The 22,711-nt window shown below is 43.9% G+C and overlaps 1 protein-coding gene across 1 annotated transcript in view; it reads left to right on the plus strand.

Moving 5' to 3' along the window:
* Positions 1-10,928: 10,928 nt before the first annotated feature.
* VPS16 (VPS16 core subunit of CORVET and HOPS complexes) overlaps positions 10,929-22,711 on the plus strand; it is a 33,201-nt gene continuing 21,418 nt past the window's right edge. Inside the window, exons 1-6 of the mRNA XM_060692274.2 lie at positions 10,929-11,067; positions 14,821-14,909; positions 17,782-17,873; positions 18,716-18,844; positions 20,576-20,723; positions 22,524-22,639. Of these exons, the coding sequence (XP_060548257.1) occupies positions 11,015-11,067; positions 14,821-14,909; positions 17,782-17,873; positions 18,716-18,844; positions 20,576-20,723; positions 22,524-22,639 (627 nt within the window). The 5' untranslated portion in view covers positions 10,929-11,014. The remainder of the gene's footprint in view (positions 11,068-14,820; positions 14,910-17,781; positions 17,874-18,715; positions 18,845-20,575; positions 20,724-22,523; positions 22,640-22,711) is intronic.

The raw sequence follows: 22,711 nt of genomic DNA on the forward strand, positions 1-22,711 counted from the left end.
TTCTCCTCCCCCTCCCTCTCCTCCTCCTTTCCGCAAATCTCACTCCCTTCTAGCACTGAAGATGTTACTTAGTTGGGTAATGAAATGTTTGCAAGAAAACCACCAAGCTCAGAGAGCATCAAGGATCCCACAGGGTCCTCCTCCTCCTCCTCCTTTCCCCCTCCTTCCTCCTTCCCTTCCTCCCCCCCCCTTCTCTCCGCAAACCCCATTTACTTCTAGCACTGATGATGTTACATAATAGGGTAATGAGATGTCTGCAAAAAACAACAGCTTTGAAACTCCACAGTCCTCCTCCTCCTCTCCATCGTCTTCTTCTTCCTTCTCCTCCTCCTCCTCCTCCTCTTCCTCCTCCTCCTCTCCATCCTCCTCTTCCTCCTCCTCCTCCTGTCCACAACTCCCACTCTCTTCTAGTAATGTGAATAAAATAGGAATCATACAAGGTCAGTTACACGAACACTAAAGGACCCTCTCTATTCACATTATTATAAGGGAGAAATGTGCTTGTTTGGAGATTATATTAAAAATCAGCTAATTGGTAATATATCTTCTGATGAGGCGTAGCTGTCACAAAAGGACTGCCATATGGAAAACATCTGAGGGGCCTCACTGTCAAAGACACAAGGACATGTATGTTACAAAGAGTTACTTATTGCCTAAGGACAGCAATAAATCTCCCGTATTAGTAATTACAGAACTAAGGAAGGTTGTCTAGCTAAAGATAATCTTATAAACTAGACAATAATGGTTTAGTAATTAGGAAGTGTCAATTATCACATAACAAGTGTATGTTAACCATATATGGAAAAATGCATGCGCTCACCAAACCCTTTGTGTTGGAAACGTATCAGAGCTATCCGGGGTTCAGAATTTCAGGTCCAAATCTGGCTCTGAACCTGCGCAATAAACTGTATCTGGCTGACCCAGGAATGTTTTTCAGTCTTTCATTCCATAACACTAGCACTGATAATATTCCCTAGTTGGGCAATGAAACGTCTGCAAGAAAGCAACCAGAGAGCACCAAGGATGCCATAGTCCTCCTCCCTTTCATAAACCCTGCTCCCTTTTAGCATTGATGATGTTACCTACTTGGGTAATGAAAAGTCTGCAAGAAAAAACTAAGCTCGTAGAGTACCAAGAACCCTCCTCCTCCTCCTCCTCCTCCTCCTCCTCCTCCTCCTCCTCCTCCTCCTCCTCCCTGCATCACTGCCTTCTACCACTGATGATATTACCTAGTTGGGTCATGAAACGTCTGCCAGAAAGCTCAGAGAGCACCAAAGACCCTCTCAGTCCTCCTCCTCCTCCTCCCCCAACCCTCTCTTCTTTCTACCACTGATGATGTTACCTAGTTGGGTCATGAAATGTCTACAAGGAAACCACCAGGCTGAGAGAGCGCCAAGGACCCCACAGTTCAATCCTGAGCTACCACTATTCTCTTTCATCTTCCTTCGTGCTCCTCTTCGCTTGAATTTCCCTCCTTTTTTGCTTGGCTGGCTGGGGGATTCTGGGAGTTGAAGGCCGCACATCTTAAAATGGCCAAGTTTGAAAATAGTAATTTTCAAATTACTATTTGATTACAATTACTAAGTTGGAAGAGACACTGACGGAAAGAGTAAAAGTTAACGAGGAATGCAGGAAGTGTTCAAAGTATGTACCCGAATAAAATTTGTATTTGTATTTGTATTTATTAGTTTGTCAAACATGTACAAGATAGCAGGTATAAATATAAACATGGATAGGAACGAAAGAGATGAATACAAATAAATGTTAATTTTAATTGTTTTGATTTTTCATTGTTGTCATTGTTTTTAATTTTAAAAAATTGATTCAGTATGGTGGTTTCTGGAACAAAGTATGCAGAGATGGGTAAAATGCAAACCAGTTTATTTTAGCCAATTTAAAGCAAAAGTCACTTTTTCAAGTCTACTCAACAGTAACCTTTGGCCCAAATAGGAAAATATTTCCCCGCTAACTTGAATTCTTTTGAAACCTTTCAGTTCCTCAAAAAAATCAGACTGGCCTGAAGAAGCTCATTTGCCTAATTCTGCAAGAGAGAGAGAGAGGGAGGGAGGGAGGGAGGGAGGGAGAGAGAGAGAGAGAGAGAGAGAGAGAGAGAGAGAGAGAGAGAGAGAGAGAAGGAGGGAGGGGGGAGGGGGAGGGGGGAGGGGGGAGAGAGAGAGAGAGATCATAGATAGATAGATAGATAGATAGATAGATAGATAGATAGATAGATAGATATAGATAAATGGAGATGATAGATAGATAGATGATGTTGATAAATGGATAGATGGAAATAGATAGATGATAAATAGATGATAGATAGATAGATAGATAGATAGATAGATAGATAGATAGATAGATAGATAGATAGATAGATAGATAGATGATATAGATAAATGGGAGATAGAGAGAGAGATGGATAGATAGATAGATAGATGATAGATAGATAGATAGATAGATAGATATAGATAAATGGAATGATAGAAATAGAGAGATGGAGATAGATAGGTATTGATAGATGATAGATAGATGATAGATAGATAGATAGATAGATAGATAGATAGATAGATAGATAGATGATAGATGATGGATGGATGGATGGATAGATAGATAGATAGACAGACAGATAGATACAGATGTTAGATAGATGCATTTATTTGTTTTCTTATTATATTTTAATCCTGTATGCTGCCCATCTCCCTATCAAGTGACCCAAAGCTTGATTAGTAATACAAAATATTTTATTGTATTTGTTTTGTTTTGTTATTATGTTACGTTATTTTATTATTTTATGATTATTTTATTTTTTAAAGTTGTGGGCCGCCCATCTCACCACACGATGACGGAATAAAAACATCAAATAAGCTAAAACAAAAGGAGACGGGTTTGGCCAGCCATGATGTCCCATTACGCAGGCTGAGCTGGAGAGAGGATTAAGGCCAGGAGAAGAACCGGCTGAGCAGCTGGCTGGACTTGAACCCAGAGCACCGAGGCAGACCTGCAAGGGGAACGAAGCACGGCTAAGAGGAACGGAGAGATTTCTGCAAGACCGGAAGAAACGAAAGTGTGATATATTTTGGCCGTGAGCATCTAAGCCCAGCTGGAGTCTGCCAGGCCACAACATTGCCTCCTTAGTAAAGAGACACCCAGCCTTGTCTTGATTCTGGGTTAAAGTGTCTGGGCTTCAAGAGGAAGTCACTTAGACCCAGAGCAAGTCAGCGGAAAGCTGTGGTTTGCCTTTGACAGGTGCAGGCGCGGAAGGCAACACAGTCCCAACACAAGAGTTGCTCTCTGAGCTTGGTGGTTTTCTTGCGGATGTCTCGTGACCCAACTATTTAATATCATCAGTGCTAGAAGAGAGAGGGGTTTGCAGAGAGCAAACTGCCTGCCTTTTAGCACTGATGATGCGACTTCGTTTGGGCCATGAAATGACTGCAAGAAAATAACCAAGCTCGGAATCATCAAGAACCCTAAGCAGTTCAACCCTAAGCTAGAAATATCCTCCTTTATGGGTACAAGAGTGTCGATTTTTGTTTTCTTTCTTTTTATGATTAACCTGTGAGCAATCTCATTGGTAAATATGTTTTGGTCAACTATAAATACCCAGTTTAGGCATGAAAGCTGGCTGGGTGACTTTGGGAGATCACTGGGAGACGGTGAGTTCTAGTCCTGCCTTAGGCATGAAGACTGGCTGGGTGACTTTGGGAGATCACTGGGAGATGGTGAGTTCTAGTCCTGCCTTAGGCATGAAAGCCAGCTGGGTGACTTTGGGAGATCACTGGGAGACAGTGAGTTCTAGTCCTGCCTTAGGCATGAAAGCTGGCTGGGTGACTTTGGGAGATCACTGGGAGACGGTGAGTTCTAGTCCTGCCTTAGGCATGAAAGCTGGCTGGGTGACTTTGGGAGATCACTGGGAGACAGTGAGTTCTAGTCCTGCCTTAGGCATGAAAGCTGGCTGGGTGACTTTGGGAGATCACTGGGAGACGGTGAGTTCTAGTCCTGCCTTAGGCATGAAGACTGACTGGGTGACTTTGGGAGATCACTGGGAGACGGTGACTTCTAGTCCTGCCTTAGGCATGAAGACTGACTGGGTGACTTTGGGAGATCACTGGGAGATGGTGAGTTCTAGTCCTGCCTTAGGCATGGACTAATATAATAATAATAATACAGCCATATGAATTTTTGACACCTACTTCGTTTTCAGCTTTCTGCTGAGCCAGCTCCTTTGTTTTAGCTCCTTTTTTTTTAAAAAAATCTCTTCTTGCTTTTTTCCGCTTCTTGTTTCCTGAATGTTGGTGTTATTTCTAAAGATAGACCTGAAACTTTTGCTGTCTCCGTTTCTTTCTTTGTCAACAAAAGTGGTGAGGACGGAAACAATATAAACCCTGGAGTCAGAATGCCCCTGATTCATATTTGTTTTAATTCGACTCCTTTATCTTTGATTCTTTTTTTTTTTCCTCCTGTGGCTTGCTCTTTTTTTCCTTTTATATTCTGTACTTTATTTATTTGGCCAAGTGTGGTTAGACACAGAACAAGGAACTTATCTCCCCTACAGAAGCAGTCTGTGTGCATGCAAAACAACAGAAGGGGGGGAGGGTGGGAAAGAATGAGGAGAAAGAGGAGGGGGAGGAGGAGGAGAATAAGGGAGAGAGAGGGAGGGAAGAGGAAAAAGGAGAAGAAGGAGGGGGAGGAGGAGAAAGGGGAGGAAGAAGAGGAGGGGAAGGAGGAGGAGGAAGAGGAGGGGGAGGAAGAAGAGGAGGAGAAAAAGGGTGAGTTGAGGGGGAGGGGAAGAAAAAGGAGGAAGGGGAGGAAAGGGGAGAGAAGGAAGAGGAGGGGAAGGAAGGGGAGGAAGAAGAGAAAAAAAAGGGGAGAGAAGGAGGGGGAGGGAAAGAAAGAGGAGGAGGGGAGGAGAAGGGAGAGAGGGAGAAAAAGGGGGAGAGAAGGAGGGGGAGGGAAAGAAAGAGGAGGAGGGGAGGAGAAGGGAGAGAGGGAGAAAAAGGGGGAGAGAAGGAGGGGGAGGGGAAGAAAGAGGAGGAGGAGAGGAGAAGGAGGAGAGGGAGAAAAAGGGGGAGTTGAGGAGGGGGAGGGGAAGAAAAAGGAGGAAGGGGAGGAAGGGGGAGAGAAGGAAGAGGAGGGGAAGGAAGGGGAGGAAGAAGAGGAGGAGAAAAAAGGGGAGAGAAGGAGGGGGAGGGAAGGAAAGAGGAGGAGGGGAGGAGAAGGGGGAGAGGGAGAAAAGGGGAGAGAAGGAGGGGGAGGGAAGAGGAGGAGGGGAGGAGAAGGAGGGAGAGGGAGAAAAGGGGGGAGGGGAGGAAGAAGAGGAGGGAAGAAGGAGGAGGAAGGGGGAGAGACGGAGAGGAAGAAAGAGAGGGGGAGGAGAAGAAGAGCCAATAAAAGGGGGAAGTGAAAAATAATAACAGGGATAAATAATAATAGTAATAGTAATAGTCCTGTCCTCTGCTCTCCCCCGCCGACCTCCCTCTAAATGTCCTTCCACCAAGCTTATTGATTCATTCCTAAATCCCCCCCCCTTTCTCTCCTGTCCATTTCTTCCTTCTCTCTCTCTCTCTCTCTTTTGTTTTTGTCTTCTTCTTCTTTAGATTCCAATTCTCTTCCTGTTTCCAGTTGGCTCGGAGAAAGTCCCACGAATTTGTAGCCTTGACTGGCTAACCTTGGAAGGGGTTTTCCTTCCAAGGGACACGTGCAGCATCCGGCCTCCCCAGGAAGAGACTCCACCACCCAGCCGAAGGATTTGCTCCCCGCTGTCACATCACCCTTCGTCCCAATACAGAATAACAGAGTCGGAAGGGACCTTAGAGGTCTTCTAGTCCAACCCCCTGCTCAGGCAGGAGACCTTATAGCATCGCAGGCAAATGGCTGTCCAGTCTGAAGAAAGTTAGCCCCCACTCCCTCTTAGAAGAATGAAATGTTTTAGGAAATATTAAAAAGGCAGAATATTATATTTTCCCTAAAGGAGAAACAGGTTTCTAAAGACAGAAACTCGGAGCCTCAGCTCTCTGCCCCAAGTTGAAACTAAGGGGCCAACTTTTAGAAATCATAATCATAAGTTTAGTTGTCAAGCATATATAAGATAACAGGTAAAAGTAGAAACATAATTTGAATACATGAAAAGAGTCAGTAAAAAGGAATATTAGGACAGGGACGGTAGGCACGCCGGTGCACTTATGCACGCCCCTTACAGACCTCTTAGGAATGGGGTGAGGACAATGGAGGGATTCAGCCAGTTCGCACTTATTTGGGAGAACCAGTTGTTAACTTTCTAAGCAGTTCGAAGAACCAGTTGTTGGAAGAAATCTCCTTTTGTTTTTTTCCACTTTACAGGGCTAATCCTGTAAGGAATTACAACATTCTGGTGTTGTTTCTAGCCTAATCTTTATTGCCCTGCTTACAGAAACTGCCTCTTTGGTTAACCCTTATTACATTGTAACAGCTAAGGCGAAGCACCCATCGACATGCGTGACGTTGAGTTGGCCACACCCACACAGTCACATGACCACCAAGCCACACCTACCCAGCTGGTCATTAGGGCAAAGAACCAGTTGTTGAATCCCACCACTGGGTGAGGTCAACAGTAGACAGTCTAAGGTTAAAGTTTTTGGGGTTTGCGGGAGAAACCACAGAGTCAGGTAGTGCATTCCAGGCATTGACCACTCTGTTGCTGAAGTCATATTTTCTGCAATCGAGTTTGGAACGGTTTACCTTGAGTATCAACTTGCAAAGCTTTCAAGTTGCCATGAGCAGGAGGGAGGGAGAACTGATAGAGCTGATTGATTTCCCTAATTGAAGTGCATTCCATACATTCTTCCTGACCGCAATCAGAAGGAGGGTGTTGGGTTTCACAGCCAGCCAAAGTGGTTAATTGGAGAACGTGATTTATTCATGGCCAGGGAGGAGGGGAGAGACAGGGTCATAGGGGAACGTAAATCTACGTGGGATTAGTTCTAACTGCATCCAAATATTGCCGAAATGGTGCTCCTAATAAATGACTGTATTTCTTTTGAAGTTCGGCTCATGGCTCATGAATTAATTAGGGCATCTTCCGGAAACTTCACATTGAGTTTGTATCTATTATTTGCTCGTGTATTATTGTGGTTGAAGCTGAAGTAGTCATTGACAGGAAGGACATTGTGGCAGATAATTTTATGTACTACAGACTGAAGTCGGCGTAGTTCTAAGCCCAAAATTTGGAGTCTGGTGGCATAAGGGATTTTTATTGCGGTTAGAGGAATGGAGCACCAAATGCAGATTTGGTCATCCATTCAAGACAGGATTAAAACCCAGAGGAAGCATCTAGGATTAATGACATTTGTTAAACAAGATTAAACCAGATTTCAACAAGATGAGCTTAAATGGTATGGGGTGGGGATGGTAGACAATAGGAAGACCTGGAGGAAAGTTGTCCATGGGGTCGCGATGGGTTGGACACAACTTCGCAACTAGCAACAGCAGCAACAAACAAGATTAGAAGGCCCCAACTCATTGCCGGCCTTCACGAGACAAACAAATTAAAGTCAAATAACAAAATGCACAAAACAAGTCTCTCAATTACAAAATGCCGTAGAACAACCTGTATAAAAATCCAGGTGCTCATCAAACCGTGTGGTCAGGTACCCAGAATCACAGGTGCTTGGTGGTTCTGCTACTTCATCATTAAACCAACTTTCCAAGCAGCCTCCATGTTTCCAGTGTCTTTCTCCCCACTTGGAAGTGACCCCAGATGGACAGTTCTTCCAACACAGCCATTTGTCTGGGATTTTATAAGGATTCCTGCCTTGGGGAGTGGGGTGGACTAGAAGACCTCCAAAGTCCCTTCCAGCTCTAGGATTCTTCTCTTCTTATCCCATCCCATCATCTCCCCTTCCTTCCCTTCCCTTCCTTTCCCTTCCCTTCCCTTCCCTTCTCTCTCCTCTTCTCATCCCATCCCATCATCTTTTCTTCTCTTCTCTTCTCTTCTCTTCTCTTCTCTTCTCTTCTCTTCTCTTCTCTTCTCTTCTCTTCTCTTCTCCTCTCCTCTCCTCTCCTCTCCTCTCCTCTCTCCTCATCTCATCTCATCCCATCATCTTCTCTTCTCTTCTCTTCTCTTCTCTTCTCTTCTCTTCTCTTCTCTTCTCTTCTCTTCTCTTCTCCTCTCCTCTCCTCTCCTCTCCTCTTCTCATCCCATCATCTTCTCTTCTCTTCTCTTCTCCTCTCCTCTTCTTATCCCATCCCATCATCTTCTCTTCTCTTCTCTTCTCTTCTCTTCTCTTCTCTTCTCTTCTCTTCTCTTCTCTTCTCTTCTCTTCTCTTCTCCTCTCCTTTCCTCTCCTCTCCTCTTCTCCTCTCTTCTTATCCCATCCCATCATCTTCTCTTCTCTTCTCATCCCATCATCTTCTCTTCTCTTCTTATCCCATCCCATCCCATCCCATCCCATCCCATCATCTTCTCTTCTTATCCCATCCATCATCTTCTCTTCTCTCCTCTCCTCTTCTTATCCCATCAACTTCAATTCTCTTTCCTTGTCTTCTCTTCCCTCCCCCTTCCCTCCCCCTCTTCTTCTGTATTCTCTTCCGTGCCATTCCATTCCATTCCATATTTTCTTCCATTCCAAACTAGGTAACATCCATCGGTAACATTGAACAGCACTGATAATATTCCAGTACCTAGTTGGGTAATGAAACATCTGCAAAAAAACAACCAAGCTCAGAGGACTCCACAGTCCTTCGTCTCCTCTTCCTCCTCCTCCCCTCCTTCTCCTCCTCCAGCAAGGAAGTATTCTGACCCCTGCAAGAGGATGGGCCTCACCAAAGATGGGTTCAACATTGCAGCCCCAACCTCTCTGCTCCCAATTGATAAGGCTGATCATTAAGCAGGCAAAACCTCCTAGCTAATTTATCTGCAACGGGGAAAGGGACGTTAACCTCAAATCAACTGCTGGCCTCGTGGGAGTTCCTTGATAAGACTCTCGGCTGGCCTTGCAGGAATTTTGAAGGCCAGGATCCGAGGTCCAAAAAAACGAAAGCTTTTCAACCAAATGACATTTCCCTGCCTAAAAGTAGCTACCCTACTTTTAGGGTGTCATACAAAGGCACTACAGACCCATATACAACCAGATCTCGGCTTACAAGGAATATAATATATGGAGCACCCACAATTTCTAGTGGCAGGCTGTTCCACTGGTTCATTGTTCTCACTGTCAGAAAATTCCTCCTTAGTTCTAAGTTGCTTCTCTCCTTGATGAGTTTCCATCCATGGCTTCTCGTCCTGCTTTCAGGGGCTTTGGAGAACAGGTTGACCCCCTCATGAACGGAGGCGAACATATGTGTCCCAGGATAATGTTGCAGGATCCAATCTGGGTCAGTCACCGGGACCAGAAGTTTAGCCTTCTGGGTTTTGGGACTTGTGCTGGAACCCATCCTCAAGGGAATTTCTCTCTTGAAAGAAGAAGTGATTAATTAATCAGAGCTGGAAGGGACCTTAAAGGTCTTCTAGTCCAACCCCCTGCTTCTAGTCCAAGAGAAACAGGCTGTGGTGTGTGTGGGGGGCAGGGGTGAAATCCAGCAGGTTCTGACAGGTTCTGGAGAACCGGTAGCAGAAATTCTGAGTAGTTCGGAGAACCGGCAAATACCACGTCTGGCTGGCCCCAGGAGTGAGGAGGGAATGGAGATTTTGCAATATCCTTCCCCTAAGAGTGGGGTGGGAATCGGGATTTTGCAGTATCCGTCCCCTGCTATGCCCACCAAGCCACACCACACCACACCGACCAAGCCACAGAACCAGTAGTAAAAAAAATTTGGATTTCACTACTGGTGCGGGGTCTCTAACAAGGCTTTGAGCTCCGAGCACATAGTGCTTATAAGCAGTTATCCTGAATAGCGGGAAGTGAGCTTCCTATGATCTTCGCTGTCCTCATACATATACATATATATATATCGTATGCAGTGGTGAAATCCAATATTTTTTTTACTACTGGTTCTGTGGGCGTGGCTTGTGGGCGTGGTGTGGCTTGGTGGGAGTGGCTTGGTGGGTGTGGCAGGGGAAGGATACTGCAAAATCTCCATTCCCACCCCACTCCAGGGGGAAGGATATTGCAAAATACCCATTCCCACCCCACTCCAGGGGGAAGGATATTGCAAAATCTCCATTCCCACCCCACTCCAGAGGGAAGGATACTGCAAAATCCCCATTCCCTTCCCACTCCAGGGGGAAGGATACTGCAAAATCCCCATTCCCACCCCACTCCTGGGGGAAGGATACTGCAAAATCCCCATTCCCACCCCACTCCTGGGGCCAGCCAGAGGTGGTATTTGCCGGTTCTCCGAACTACTCAAAATTTCCGCTACCGGTTCTCCAGAACCTGTCAGAACCTGCTGGATTCCACCCCTGATCGTATGGCATAACAGAACACAGCATTCATGCATAAAAATTGTACAGGTAACTCCTCGACTTGCAAGAGTTCACTTAGCGACCGAAGTTACAACGGCACCGAGAAAAGTGAGTCATGCGATTTTTGTGACTCAGGTGATTTTTTTTCCCCCACCCTTATGACCATTTCAGCCTCCCCGCAGTCACGTGATTTGCATTTGGATGCTCAGTAACAGGATTCACATTTATGACGGTCGCAGCGTCCGACGGGGAAGCCCGAATTCACTGAACCACCCTGTTCCAAACCGCAGGGATTCACTGGACAACGGCGGCCAGGAAAGCTGTAAAACGGGGCAAACCTCACTTAACCAAAGGTCTCGCTTAGCAACAGAAATGTTGGGCTCCGTTGTGGTCGTACGTCGAGGACTATAAGAGGGCTCCTTCGCCCTTTTCCCCCTTGCAGGCCAGCAGCCGTCCTTCCTCTCCCCTCTAGAGGGCAGCCGAGAGCCAAGCCGGGTGCTGGAGCTTGCCCTCGCTCAACATGGCGGCCGCCGCTTCCTCCCTTCCGCTTACCTAGGCCGGGAAGTGAGGGCGGAAGTGCTCGAGAGCAGCAAAGGAGAGCAGCTGAGCGCCCCAGATCCCTCCAGCTCGCCCCAAATGGATTGCTACACGGCCAATTGGGATCCCCTGGGGGAATCCGCCTATTACCGGTCAGTGGCTTTCTTTTGCAGACCCCCACCCACCCAGAAAAGCCTTTCTTCCTGCGATACAATGAAGGCTCCCCATAACAGACACCCCCTCCCCCTCCCAAATCCCTTTTTTTAGGCTCTTAAACTTTTGCTCCCCACCAAAAAACTTTTTTTTGTGTGCTTTCTTTTTTTGCATCTCTCACTCTTGCCCTCCACCCCACTCCTGTGCAAAATGATGCTTATTGGGTGGGTGGGTGGGGGTGGGTGGGGGTACACAAAACCCCCAAGACAGGGGGTTTGCCCAGGACAGTTTTAGCAGCTTTGCATTGCAAAGCCCATCCTCCCCAGCCAGAAGGGGATGATGAGGATGAGACCATCATGGTAATGTTACAACTCTTCCAACAGGGGCCATGTACTTAGTATAGAATTGATATAATTCTATTAGGTCATATGCTTAGAACAGAACAGAACAGAACAGAACAGAACAACAGGGAATGGAATGGAATGGAATGGAATGGAATGGAATGGAATGGAATGGAATGGAATGGAATGGAATGGAATGGAATTAGGATAGGGTAGGGTAGGGTAGGGTAGGGTAGGAAAGGATAGAATTTTTTATTGGCCAAGTGTGATTGGACACACAAGGAATCTGTCTTGGTGCATACGCTCTCAGTGTACATAAAAGAAAAGATACATTCATCAAGAATCATAAGGTACAACACTTAATGATAGTCATAGGGTACAAATAATACAAGCAACAAAATTACAGTCATACAGTCATAAGTGGAAGGAGATGGGTGGTAGGAATGATGAGAAGATTAATAGTAGTGCAGACTTAATAAATAGAACAGAACAGAACAACAGAACAGAACAGAATAGAATAGAATTCTTTATTGGCCAAGTGTGATTGGACACACAAGGAATTTGTCTTTGGTGCATACGCTCTCAGTGTACATAAAATAAAAGGTACATTCGCCAAGAATCATAAGGTACAACACTTAATGATAGTCATAGGGTACAAATAAGAAATCAGGAAACAATATCAATATAAATTGTAAGGATACAAGCAACAAAATTACATATAGTCATAAGTGGGAGGAGATGGGTGGTGGGAATGATGAGAAGATTAATAGTAGTGCAGACTTAGTGAATAGTTTGACAGTGTTGAGGGAATTACTTGTTGAGCAGAGTGATGGCGTTCGGGGAAAAAACTGTCCTTGTGTCTAGTTGTTCTGGTGTGCAGTGCTCTATAGCGTCGTTTTGAGGGTAGGAGTTGAAACAGTTTATGTCCAGGATGCGAGGGGTCTGTAGATATTTTCACAGCCCTCTTTTTGACTCGTATACAAGTCCTCCATGGAAGGCAGGTTGGTAGCCATGGTTTTTTCTGCCCTTCTAACTATCCTCTGAAGTCTGTCTCTGTCTTGTTGGGTTGCAGAGCCAAACCAGACAGTTATGGAGGTGCAGATGACAGACTCCGTAATTCCTCCGTAGAACTGGATCAGCAGCTCCTGGGGCAGGTTGAGCTTTCTGAGTTTGAGCTTTTTAGTATAGAATAACAGAGTTGGGAGGCACCTTGGAGGTCTTCTAGTCCAACCCCCTGCTTAGGCAGGAAACCCTACAACCACTTCAGACAGATGGTTGTCAAACCTCTTCTAAAAAACTTCCAGTGTTGGAGCATTCACAACTTCTGGTGGCAAGCTGTTCCACTGGTTAATTGTTCTCACTGTCAGGAAATTTCTCCTTGCAGCAGGCTAGAATTCCCCGGGGTTAGGGGGGGCGTTAAAGTCTTTTGCAATTCCCCCCCTCCCCAAAATACCTCCTTCCTCCTTGGGATGGGGAAAGTTCACTCTGCATTTCTACAGGAACCTCTTTAGGGGTTATTTTATCGCATTGTTGGGTGACTTAAGGCTGTTGCATTTTATGTGTAGGTTTGTGACAGCAACCGGTTGCACGTTTAAACTGCATTCAGGCTGCTTTCCTTTTGAAAGGAACCTGGTTTTGGTTTTGAATCTGCTGCTTTTAAAGAATTTAGCTTAATAGTAGTAACTGCGAGGGGGATCTTGAAGCCCTGGTGGAGAATCACTTAAGAGCCTTGGTAGTACAGGGGTTTAAGGCACCCTGTTATTAAGCTGGTTATTAAGACCAGCTGCCTGCAATTACTGCAGGGTTCGAATCTCGCCAGGCTCAAGGTTGACTCAGCCTTCCATCCTTTCTAAGGTAGGTAAATTGAGGACCCAGTTTGTGGGGGCAATAAGATGACTTTGTATAAATATACAAAAGGATGAAGGCTATTGCTTAACGCATTGTAAGCCGCCCTGAGTCTTCGGAGAAGGGCGGCATATAAATCAAATTAAAAAAAAAAAAAAATGAGCCAGCCGTGTGCTGCAGCTGCCAAAAAAGCCAACACAATCCTAGACTGCATTAATAGTGTTATGGAAGAAAGGATATAAGAGACATCCCTTTGGGTCATCCAGAGCCAGTTTATTGCGCGATAGGTTGAGAGAGGCATGCGTACCTAAAAATCTGAACAATTTATGATTCTGAGACCACAGTTTTATACATTTTCAAACAAAGGATTCTGTTAACTCAGCAGTTTATATGGTCATATACATTTGTTATATTTAATTGACATTTCCTAATTACTAAAGTTTTACATTATCCTTACCAAACAATCATAATTCTTCTGTAAATTACTGGAGCATAGATTCAAATTATCTTCTGTTGATAAACGACTTCTAGCTCATGTGGATACCCTTTTTTAAATTTATTTATTTATTTATTTATTTATTTTAATTTGATTTATATGCCGCCCTTCTCCGGAGACTGAGGGCAGCTTACAATGTACTTTAAGCAATAGCCTTCATCCTTTTGACCTTACCAACCTTTAAGCTGTAGGTCATTAGAATGTTCCTATCTTCTGACAACTTAGAGGCCTCCTAAAGGTATCAAAAGGATTTTGGCTGACTTTGTACTTTTTCCAACCGGGTGCATTTCCTGCTTTTAGAATAGAGTGAATAGAAAGTTATCCAGTGGTCATCTATCAGATCCCGCTTCATCTACATTAATAGAGGGATAGAATCAAGATGACGTGAAGTATTAGTACCGCTTTATAAAGCTTTAGTAAGACCACCCTGGGAATATGGCATCCAGTTTTGGTCGCCAGAATATAAAAAACATGTGGAGACTCTAGAAAAGATCCAGAGAAGAGCAACCAAGAGGATTAGGGGACTGGAGGCTAAAACATATGAAGAACGGTTGCAGGAACTGGATATGTCCAGTTTGATGAAAAGAAGGACCAGGGGAGACATGATAGCAAGTCTTCCAATATCTCAGGGGCTGCCCCAAAGAAGAGGGAGCCAAGCTATTCTCCAAAGCAGCAGAAGGCAAAATATGGAAACTAATCAAGGAGAGAAGCAACCTGGAACTAAGGAGAAATTTTCTGACAATCAGAACAATTAACCAGTGGAACAGCTTGCCACCAGAAGTTGTGGGTGCCCCATTCCTGGAGGTTTTCAGTAGATTTTTAAATTTCTGCAGCTTTTTTTTTTTTAAAGTTATCTGGTTTTTAAATGATTAGGTTGCAAAAATAATTATCTAGCTGATTGAAACACTGGCGCAGAAGGAGCAGGAGGGTAGTGCAGGACAGAGAGATGAAAGCTAAATTACGATTTTTAAAAAAATCTACTCTTATTTAATTATGTTGTAAGCTGCCCAGAGCTTGTTGATAGAAGTTGATAGATAAATAAATAAAATAAGTACTTCTTTCCTCTCTAGGAAACTGGAACTTTATAGCATGAGCTGGAATTTGAAGGAAGACTTGCGGGATTATTTGGTGGCTGCAGCCCCGTATGGCGGTCCCATCGGTAGGTGACAATCCTTTTCCCCCTTCCTTTTTCTCAACCCTTTGCTGCAAACTCTCCTTGCATCCTGAACTGCTAGCAATCCACAATACGGGTATATTTTTAAAATTTCTTTATATATATATATATAGCAGACTAGCAGCTCAGAGTCAAACAAAGCAGAGAGAAGCTCAACTCAGCTTTCTCGTTATCTTTTCCTGATTTTTGTTTTTTTTCCCCCCCCTTATTTAGGTATTAAATTTGTTGGCTTTCGTTTCCTCTGTCTTTGCCTTTTTCTTTGTCCATGTTCAGAAGCTCATATGAATGAGCGCCAACCCTTGCAAGGATGCCAGATAACAAAACAGGAATGGAGACATGTGGAGGAAAGCAATGAATTCATTTCTTTTCTTTTTTTTTTCTGTTTGCCTATTTTTATTTTATTTTATTTATTTTTTTATTTTTTTTATTTTAATTTTGATTTATATGCCGCCCTTCTCCGAAGACTCAGGGCGGCTTACAATGTGCTCAGCAATAGCCTTCATCCTTTTGTATATTTATACAAAGTCAGCTTATTGCCCCCACAAACTGGGTCCTCAATTTACCTACCTTAGAAAGGATGGAAGGCTGAGTCAACCTTGAGCCTTGGCGAGATTCGAACCCTGCAGTAATTGCAGGCAGCTGGTCTTAATAAGCTTAATAACAGGGTGCCTTAAATCCCTGTACTACCAAGGCTCTTATTTTATTCAAAGTTCAAACACAAAATCTGGAACTCCCAAAAAAAAAAAAAAAGAATCCATAAGGGGGAAAAAACCTCTCAAAACATAGAACGATCAAAACCTTAAAAAGGTACATCAAAAAAAACAACAACAACACAAGAGATTGATTGCAGGTACGATAGTCCTTCACTTACGACCACAATTGAGCCCAAAATTTCTGTGGTTAAGTGGGACATTCGTTCAGTGAGTTTTACAGGCCCATTTTACAAGCTTTCTTGTTAAGCGAATCACTGCAGTGGATAAGTTAGTAGCGGGAGGACAATCAAAGCAGCGGAACTGCTTGCCACCAGAAGTTTGTGGGTGCTTCATCACTGGAGGTTTTGAAGAAGAGATTGGACAACCGTTTGTCTGGAATGGTAGAGGGTTTCCTGACTGGGAAGGGGGTTGGACTAGAAGACCTCCAAGCTCCCTTCCAGCTCTATTCTGATTGACTATGAAGTCCACACTGAGTTCAATTTGCCAAGTTTGAAAAACTCCTGGCTGGACTGATGTGAGATTTAATTTGGGGTAGGGAGGAAGTGGGAGACACGTGGGTTGGCCAAAGGCAAGGGAGATAAAACTCAAGGACTAAAACTCCCAATTAACAGTCTTCAAATTGCTTATCATTTAAGGAGGCATCAGAAGGTTGCAAGCTGCAGCTCTGAAGGTCTCAACCCACCCAACTCAATTTTTAACCCCTTGTACGTCTGAACTCCCAGGTTCTCACAATTTGCAAATTGGGGGCGTCCTTCCTCTTTCCCCCCCCATAATTTTGTTTTATTCAACATTTTTTTAATATAAACAAACAAACAAACAGCATTGAAACATACAAACACATAAACGAAGATCCATCTTTACATCTTCTTTTCAACATTTCGCATTGGTAGCCTATATTCACATTTATACATTTTCTTTCTTATTTTAACATAGCCCTTATACATATATTCCTAATATATCATCTATATGTGTTCTCCTAATCTACATATTTAGTTTACTATTTACCTAAATTCTATCAGGTTTGCCTGATTTACCCGTTGCGTCCCTTTCTGGACCGAGACGCCTTGCACAAGTTAAAAGTTTTTTAACTTTTATATATTTGTTGGTTTTATTTTTTGGCTGTGCACCGCCCTGAGTCCTTCGGGAGAAGGGCGGTATAAAAATTTAATAAATAATAAATAAATAAATTGGTACTTTATTTCCTATCCACAATTTATATCTTCTCATTTATTTCCATATCTTTTTTCCTTTTTTCTCCTCCAACCATTTACACCATTTCTCCCATACTAAGTAGTAATCCGTTTCCTCTTTTTCTTGTATCTCTTTTGTAAACTTGTCCATTTCCGCACATTCCATAATTTTACTAATCACTTTATCCTCTGATGGTATATCATTGTTTTTCCAATTTTGAGCGAAAACTATTCGTGCTGCTGTCAATATGTGAATAATGACCGACTATGAGGCTTTTAACTTTGGGGATTTTAAGTTTGGACTGGTTTTTAGTATTTTATTGTTGTGGTTTTTATTGTGTGAGCCGCCCCGAGTCCTACGGGAGAAGGGCGGCATATAAATTTTAATAATAAATAAATTAAATAAATAAATTAAATATCTTATTTCTTTTTCATATTGTCCGGTAATTATTCCCAATAAGAAGGTTTCTGGCCTCATTTCTATTTGTTGGTTTATTATTTCTTCTATTTGTATTCTAATTACTTGCCAAAATTGCTTTGCTTTCTGACAGGACCACCACATGTGGTAATAGGTTCCTTTTTGGTGTTTGCATTTCCAGCATAGCGGGGAGGTGTTCGGGAACATCTTTGCCAATCTGGCAGGCGGAAGGTGCCACTTATAAAACATTTTGTACATGTTTTCTTTATAGAGTACAGACATTGTTAGTTTATAATTTATATTCCATAATTTCTCCCATTTTTCTAATTCAATATTGTAACCGAAATTTTTCGCCCAAATTCTCATATTTTCTTTAATCACTTCTTCTAATTTGTATCCTAATAAATAATTATAAGATTTTTTTTATCAATTTATCGTCCGTTCCTTGTAGAATTTTATCTAATTCATATGGTCCCTTTTGAAATCCAAATTGGAGGCGTCCTTCCTCTTCTTCTTATTATTTTTTAAATTTGTAGCCCTGATGAAAAACAAGAAGGAGAAATCTCCCAGCTCCCGACCTGTTCTAGAGATCTACTCTGCCTCTGGAATCCAGCTGGCCAGCGTTGTGGTGAGTAAGACCCACGGGTCAGTTCCAGGCAGTCCTCGACTTATGACGGTTCGCTTAGTGACCGTTCGAAGTGACAACGGCACCGAAAAAAAGCAACTTAGGGCCATTTTTCACACTTAACGACCGTTGCAACGTCCCCAGGGTCACGGGATCAGAATTCGGACGCTTGGCAACGGACTCGTATTTATGACGGTCTCAGTGTCCCGGGCTCACGCAATCCCCTATTGCGACCTTGTGATGAGCGAAGTCCATGGGGAAGCAGTGTTCCTAACTGCAGGAATTCACTTAACAACCGTGGCAAGAATGGTCGTAAAATGGAGCAAAACCCAATTAGCAAATGTTTAACTTAACGACAGCAATTTGGGGCTTGATTGTGGCTGTACATCGAGGACTTCCCATAATTGTCATGCTACACTGGTGTTTTTCAAGCTTGCTGACTTTTAAGATCTGTGGACTTCAACTCCCAGAATTCCACAGCCAGCTATGCATAGCTGGCTGTGGAATTCTGGGAGTTGAAGTCCACAGATCTTAAAAGTCAGCAAGCTTGAAAAACACAGTTCTAAACCAACTCAGGACATTTGTTCAGCAGGATGGGAGATGTAGTCCGTCAACGTTTGGGGATCCTGGGTGGAACAAGGGGGCGAAGCAACAGCCAGCTGGGGATACTGGGAGTTGTAGTTGCATCTGTGCGACGAGCTGCTCCGGATGAAGAGAGGGGAACCTGGGAACCGAAGCTAACAAAAGGCAGGCATCAGGTAGAGAGCCAAGCCTTGGAACCTGCTGGGGATGATGGGACCTGTGGTCGAACAGTCTTGCAAGCGCCTCCGTCTCTTTGCCGATAGTGGAAGGATTCCCCGGCGATGTTCCTGGGCTGGACCACCAGCGAGGAGCTACTCAGCGTCCAAGAAAACGGCATCGTCCTTCTTCACAGCCTGTTTGGCGAATTCAAGAAAAAAGTCACCATGACCAGCGTAAGTGACACCAGTTGGCAGGGTTGTGGCGGAGCTGGGTTCGAGACACGGTTGCATGGAGCCTTGCCCCATGCTAAGCCTCCCAAGAAGCAAGACACGTCAGGTGTATGAACTCCGATGTGTCCTTCTGTTATAAACCAGGGTTAACTGTAGGGAGAATTGGAGCCTGCTGCAGAAGGATTTGTCTGAAATGGTATTGGCTCTCCTGTTTGGCTGGGGGCTGGACTAGAAGACCTCCAAGGTCCCTTCAAGTTTCTTTTCTATTAGGGGAAGACGGAAGAGTAGGGGAGAGGAGTAGGAGAGAAGGTGAGAAGGGGGAAAAGAAAAGAGGAGTGGAGGAAAGGAAGGGGAAGTAGGATGAGGTAGGAGAGGAGGAAGGAAGTAGAGGAGAGGAGGGAAGAGAAAGAAAGAAAAAGAAGAAGAAGGTTTGAGTCTCTTTTACCCTTAATCAGTTTTGTTAAGTCTATCAGACTCTGCACATTCCATGATTTTATAAATTATTTTTGAGACTTTTATGGTAGTTGGAATATGTGGTATGATTGGACCCAGAAACGATGGGAGAGAGACAAAGGATAATGTTGGATTATAATTATCGATGATGGTATATTTATGGTAATTAATAAGTATTGGAAATGTAAATTTGTATATGAGAATCTGTAAATATTTTCTATTTTTACTCTGATTATTGGTGTGTATATATATATATATATATATATATATATATATATATATATATATATATACCGTTGCCAAGACACCTCCAATTTTACGCGGAGAAAACCCGAATAACCAAAGACCTACATACAAACACCCGCGAAAACCTCAGAAAACATATATATATATATATATATATATATATGTATGTATGTATGTATGTATGTGTATATATATATATATGTATGTATGTATGTATGTATGTGTGTGTGTATATATATATATATATATATATATACATATACACATACATACATACATACATACATACATACATACACACACACACACACACACACACACACACACACACACACACACACACACACACACACACACACACACACACACACATATATATATATATATATATATATATATATATATATATATATATATATATATATATATATATATATATATATATATATATATATATATATGGATACTTTGGTGATGTTACACCGTGATAGAAAAATTATAATACATCTGTTTTTGATTTTTTTTTTTACTATAACAAAATGCTCTAATAAAATTTATCAAAAAAAAAAAAAAAAGGTTTGTTGCGAAATGAGGGAAGAAAAAGTAGAAGAGCAACTCCGACGGCAATTAAAATGCCTTATTTTAATGCTTTCTTTACAGAAACCATGTCTATGTCGGATGAATTCCGTATGAGAAAATGTACATTTTATATTCTGTGTGCAAGAGATCAAACTGAAAAAAACTTTTCCAAAAGAAAACTTTATTTCTTTTTTATTTTTTTTATTTTATTTCAAATTTATATACCGCACCTTCTCCCGAGGGACTCAGGGCGGTGTACAGCCAGATAAAAACGTACAATACAGACCTTAAGAACAATTAAAAGAATATATATTAATTTGGCCCCAGTTTAAAATGACAAACCAATTAAAAATTTAAAATTTAAAAATATGTTAAATATGTTAAAACAAGTTCCTTTTCTTATTATTTCTATTATTTCTTATTTCTATTCGTCATTCTTTCTCTCTTGTCCGTCAGGACGCGGTGCAGGAACGAGTGCTGGAGGCCAGGGTGTTTTACACAACCTACGGCACCGGTTTGGTTATTCTCTCCGCCCTTCAACACCGCTTCAGCCTGGCCAACAACATCTACGACATGAAAGTACGGAAGCTTCCGGTCGTGCCAGGTGCGGTTCTGTCTTCCCAGCGTTCCGACCCTCCCCTCCCACGCTCCCCTGCTTTCGGCATGCGAAAAACATGGTAGGCCTATTTTTTCGCTCTCCCCAGGCACCAGGGACTTTCTAGTTTTGCCCCCTTTTTTTACAAGAACAGTTGTTAAGCGAGTCACTGCAGCGGTTCAGTCGGTCGCACGGTGGCTAAGTGAATCCGGCTTCTGTCCTGACTTTTTAAACAGATGATTGACAGAGTCGGAAGGGGCCTTGGAGGTCATCTAGTCCACACACACCCCTCCACCCAAGCAGGAAACCCTACACCAGTGATGGCTAACCTTTTTGCCGTTGTGTGCCAAAAGCGGGGGGAACCCGGGGGCGTGTGGTTGTATGCATGTGTGCCCACGCCCATAATTCAATGCGTCCCGCCCCGCCTCCGCACGCAAGTGTACATGACCCCCCACCCTGCGCTCCCCTGCTTTCGGCATGCGAAAAACATGGTAGGCCTGTTTTTTCGCCCTCCCCAGGCTCCAGGGACTTTCTAGGAGCCTGGGGAGGATGAAAACAGTCTTCCCCACCCTCCGGGAGCTCTCCGGAGGCCAGAAACAGCCCGTTTCCCAACTTCTGGTGGGCCCAGAAGGCCCGGAAATCAGTTGGCCAGCCAGCCCGCGCATGTGCGCTGGAGCTGAACTGGGGCGACGGCTCGCGTGCCCACAGATATGGCTCCACGTGCCACCTGTGCCACACGTGTCATGGGTTCGCCATCACGGCCCTACACCATTTCTGACAGATGGAAGCCCAGCCCATCTTCCAGGGATGAAGCTCCCACAATTTCTGAATGATAACAGAATAATAACAGAATAACAGAGTCGGAAGGGACCTTAGAGGTCATCTAGTCCAACCCCCCCCGCCCAAGTGGGAGACGCGACACCATTTCTGACAGAGGTCAGCCCAGTTTCTTCTTCAAAGCCTCAAGAAGGTCGCCAAAGGGGATCATCTGACCCCCCAGGACCCTTCAGCCGTCATAAATGCGAGTCCGTTTTGCCAAGCGTCTGAATTTGGTGGGAATGCTACAACACGGTCATGAGTCGTTTTTTTCACTGCCGTTGCAACTTTGAACGGTCGCTAAACAAACTCTGGCAAATTGGGGGTTTACCTGTATGTGCTGTACGTTTCGTGCAAAAGGGAAGTCTCAGGTTTCTAGTCCTCATGGTGCAGGAGTCTAAATCTAGTCAGAAGCGACCCTTGGCGCTCTGAGCGGCGAAAACCCATCTGAAATGGAGGAGACATCGTTCCGAGTAGTCCTCGACTTACAACCATTCATTTAGTGACCGAAGTTACGACGGCATTGGAAAAAAGGGACTTATGACTGTTTTCACACTTACGACCGTTGCAGCATTCCCGTGATCAAAATTCTGACGCTTGGCAACTGACTCGTATTTATGACGGTCGGAGTGTCGGCGGGATCACACGATCCCCCTTTTGCGACATTCCGACCAACAAAGTCGGCGGGGAAGCCAGATTCGCTTCGCAACCGTGTTCCTCACTGAATAGCTGCAGTGATTCGCTTAACGACGGTGGCAAAGAAAGGTCGTAAAATGGGACAAAACCCTCTTAAACAACTATCCCGCTTAGCAACGGAAATTTGGGGCTCAATTGTGCCCCAAAGCAACGGTCGTTAAGCCGAGGACTGCCCACGCGCCTCGCTCCCTTGTGAAATGCTTTTTAGGAAAAAAAATGGTCGGTATCCAGACAGAGTTGAACATTTCTTCTCCTCAGAGTTCAGATGGATGACCTCTTTTCTCCCTTTCCGGCTAGGTCTTCAAGGCCCCCCCTCCTGCTGGACGGTCCTTTGCCAAAACAGGGTCACCAAAATTCTCCTTGCGGTCGGACAAGAATTGTACCTTCTGGATGACGCAGCCTACAATCCGGTGGTGCGTGGGCCCAAATCCTTTCATTCTGAAATTGTTGGTCTTTCCGCAGGGCGTCTGTGGGGGCTGATAAGC

The sequence above is a fragment of the Pantherophis guttatus genome, chromosome 8 (assembly GCF_059756535.1).
Source record: "Pantherophis guttatus breed Tessera chromosome 8, ASM5975653v1, whole genome shotgun sequence".
NCBI classification, from domain to species: Eukaryota; Metazoa; Chordata; class Lepidosauria; order Squamata; family Colubridae; genus Pantherophis; species Pantherophis guttatus.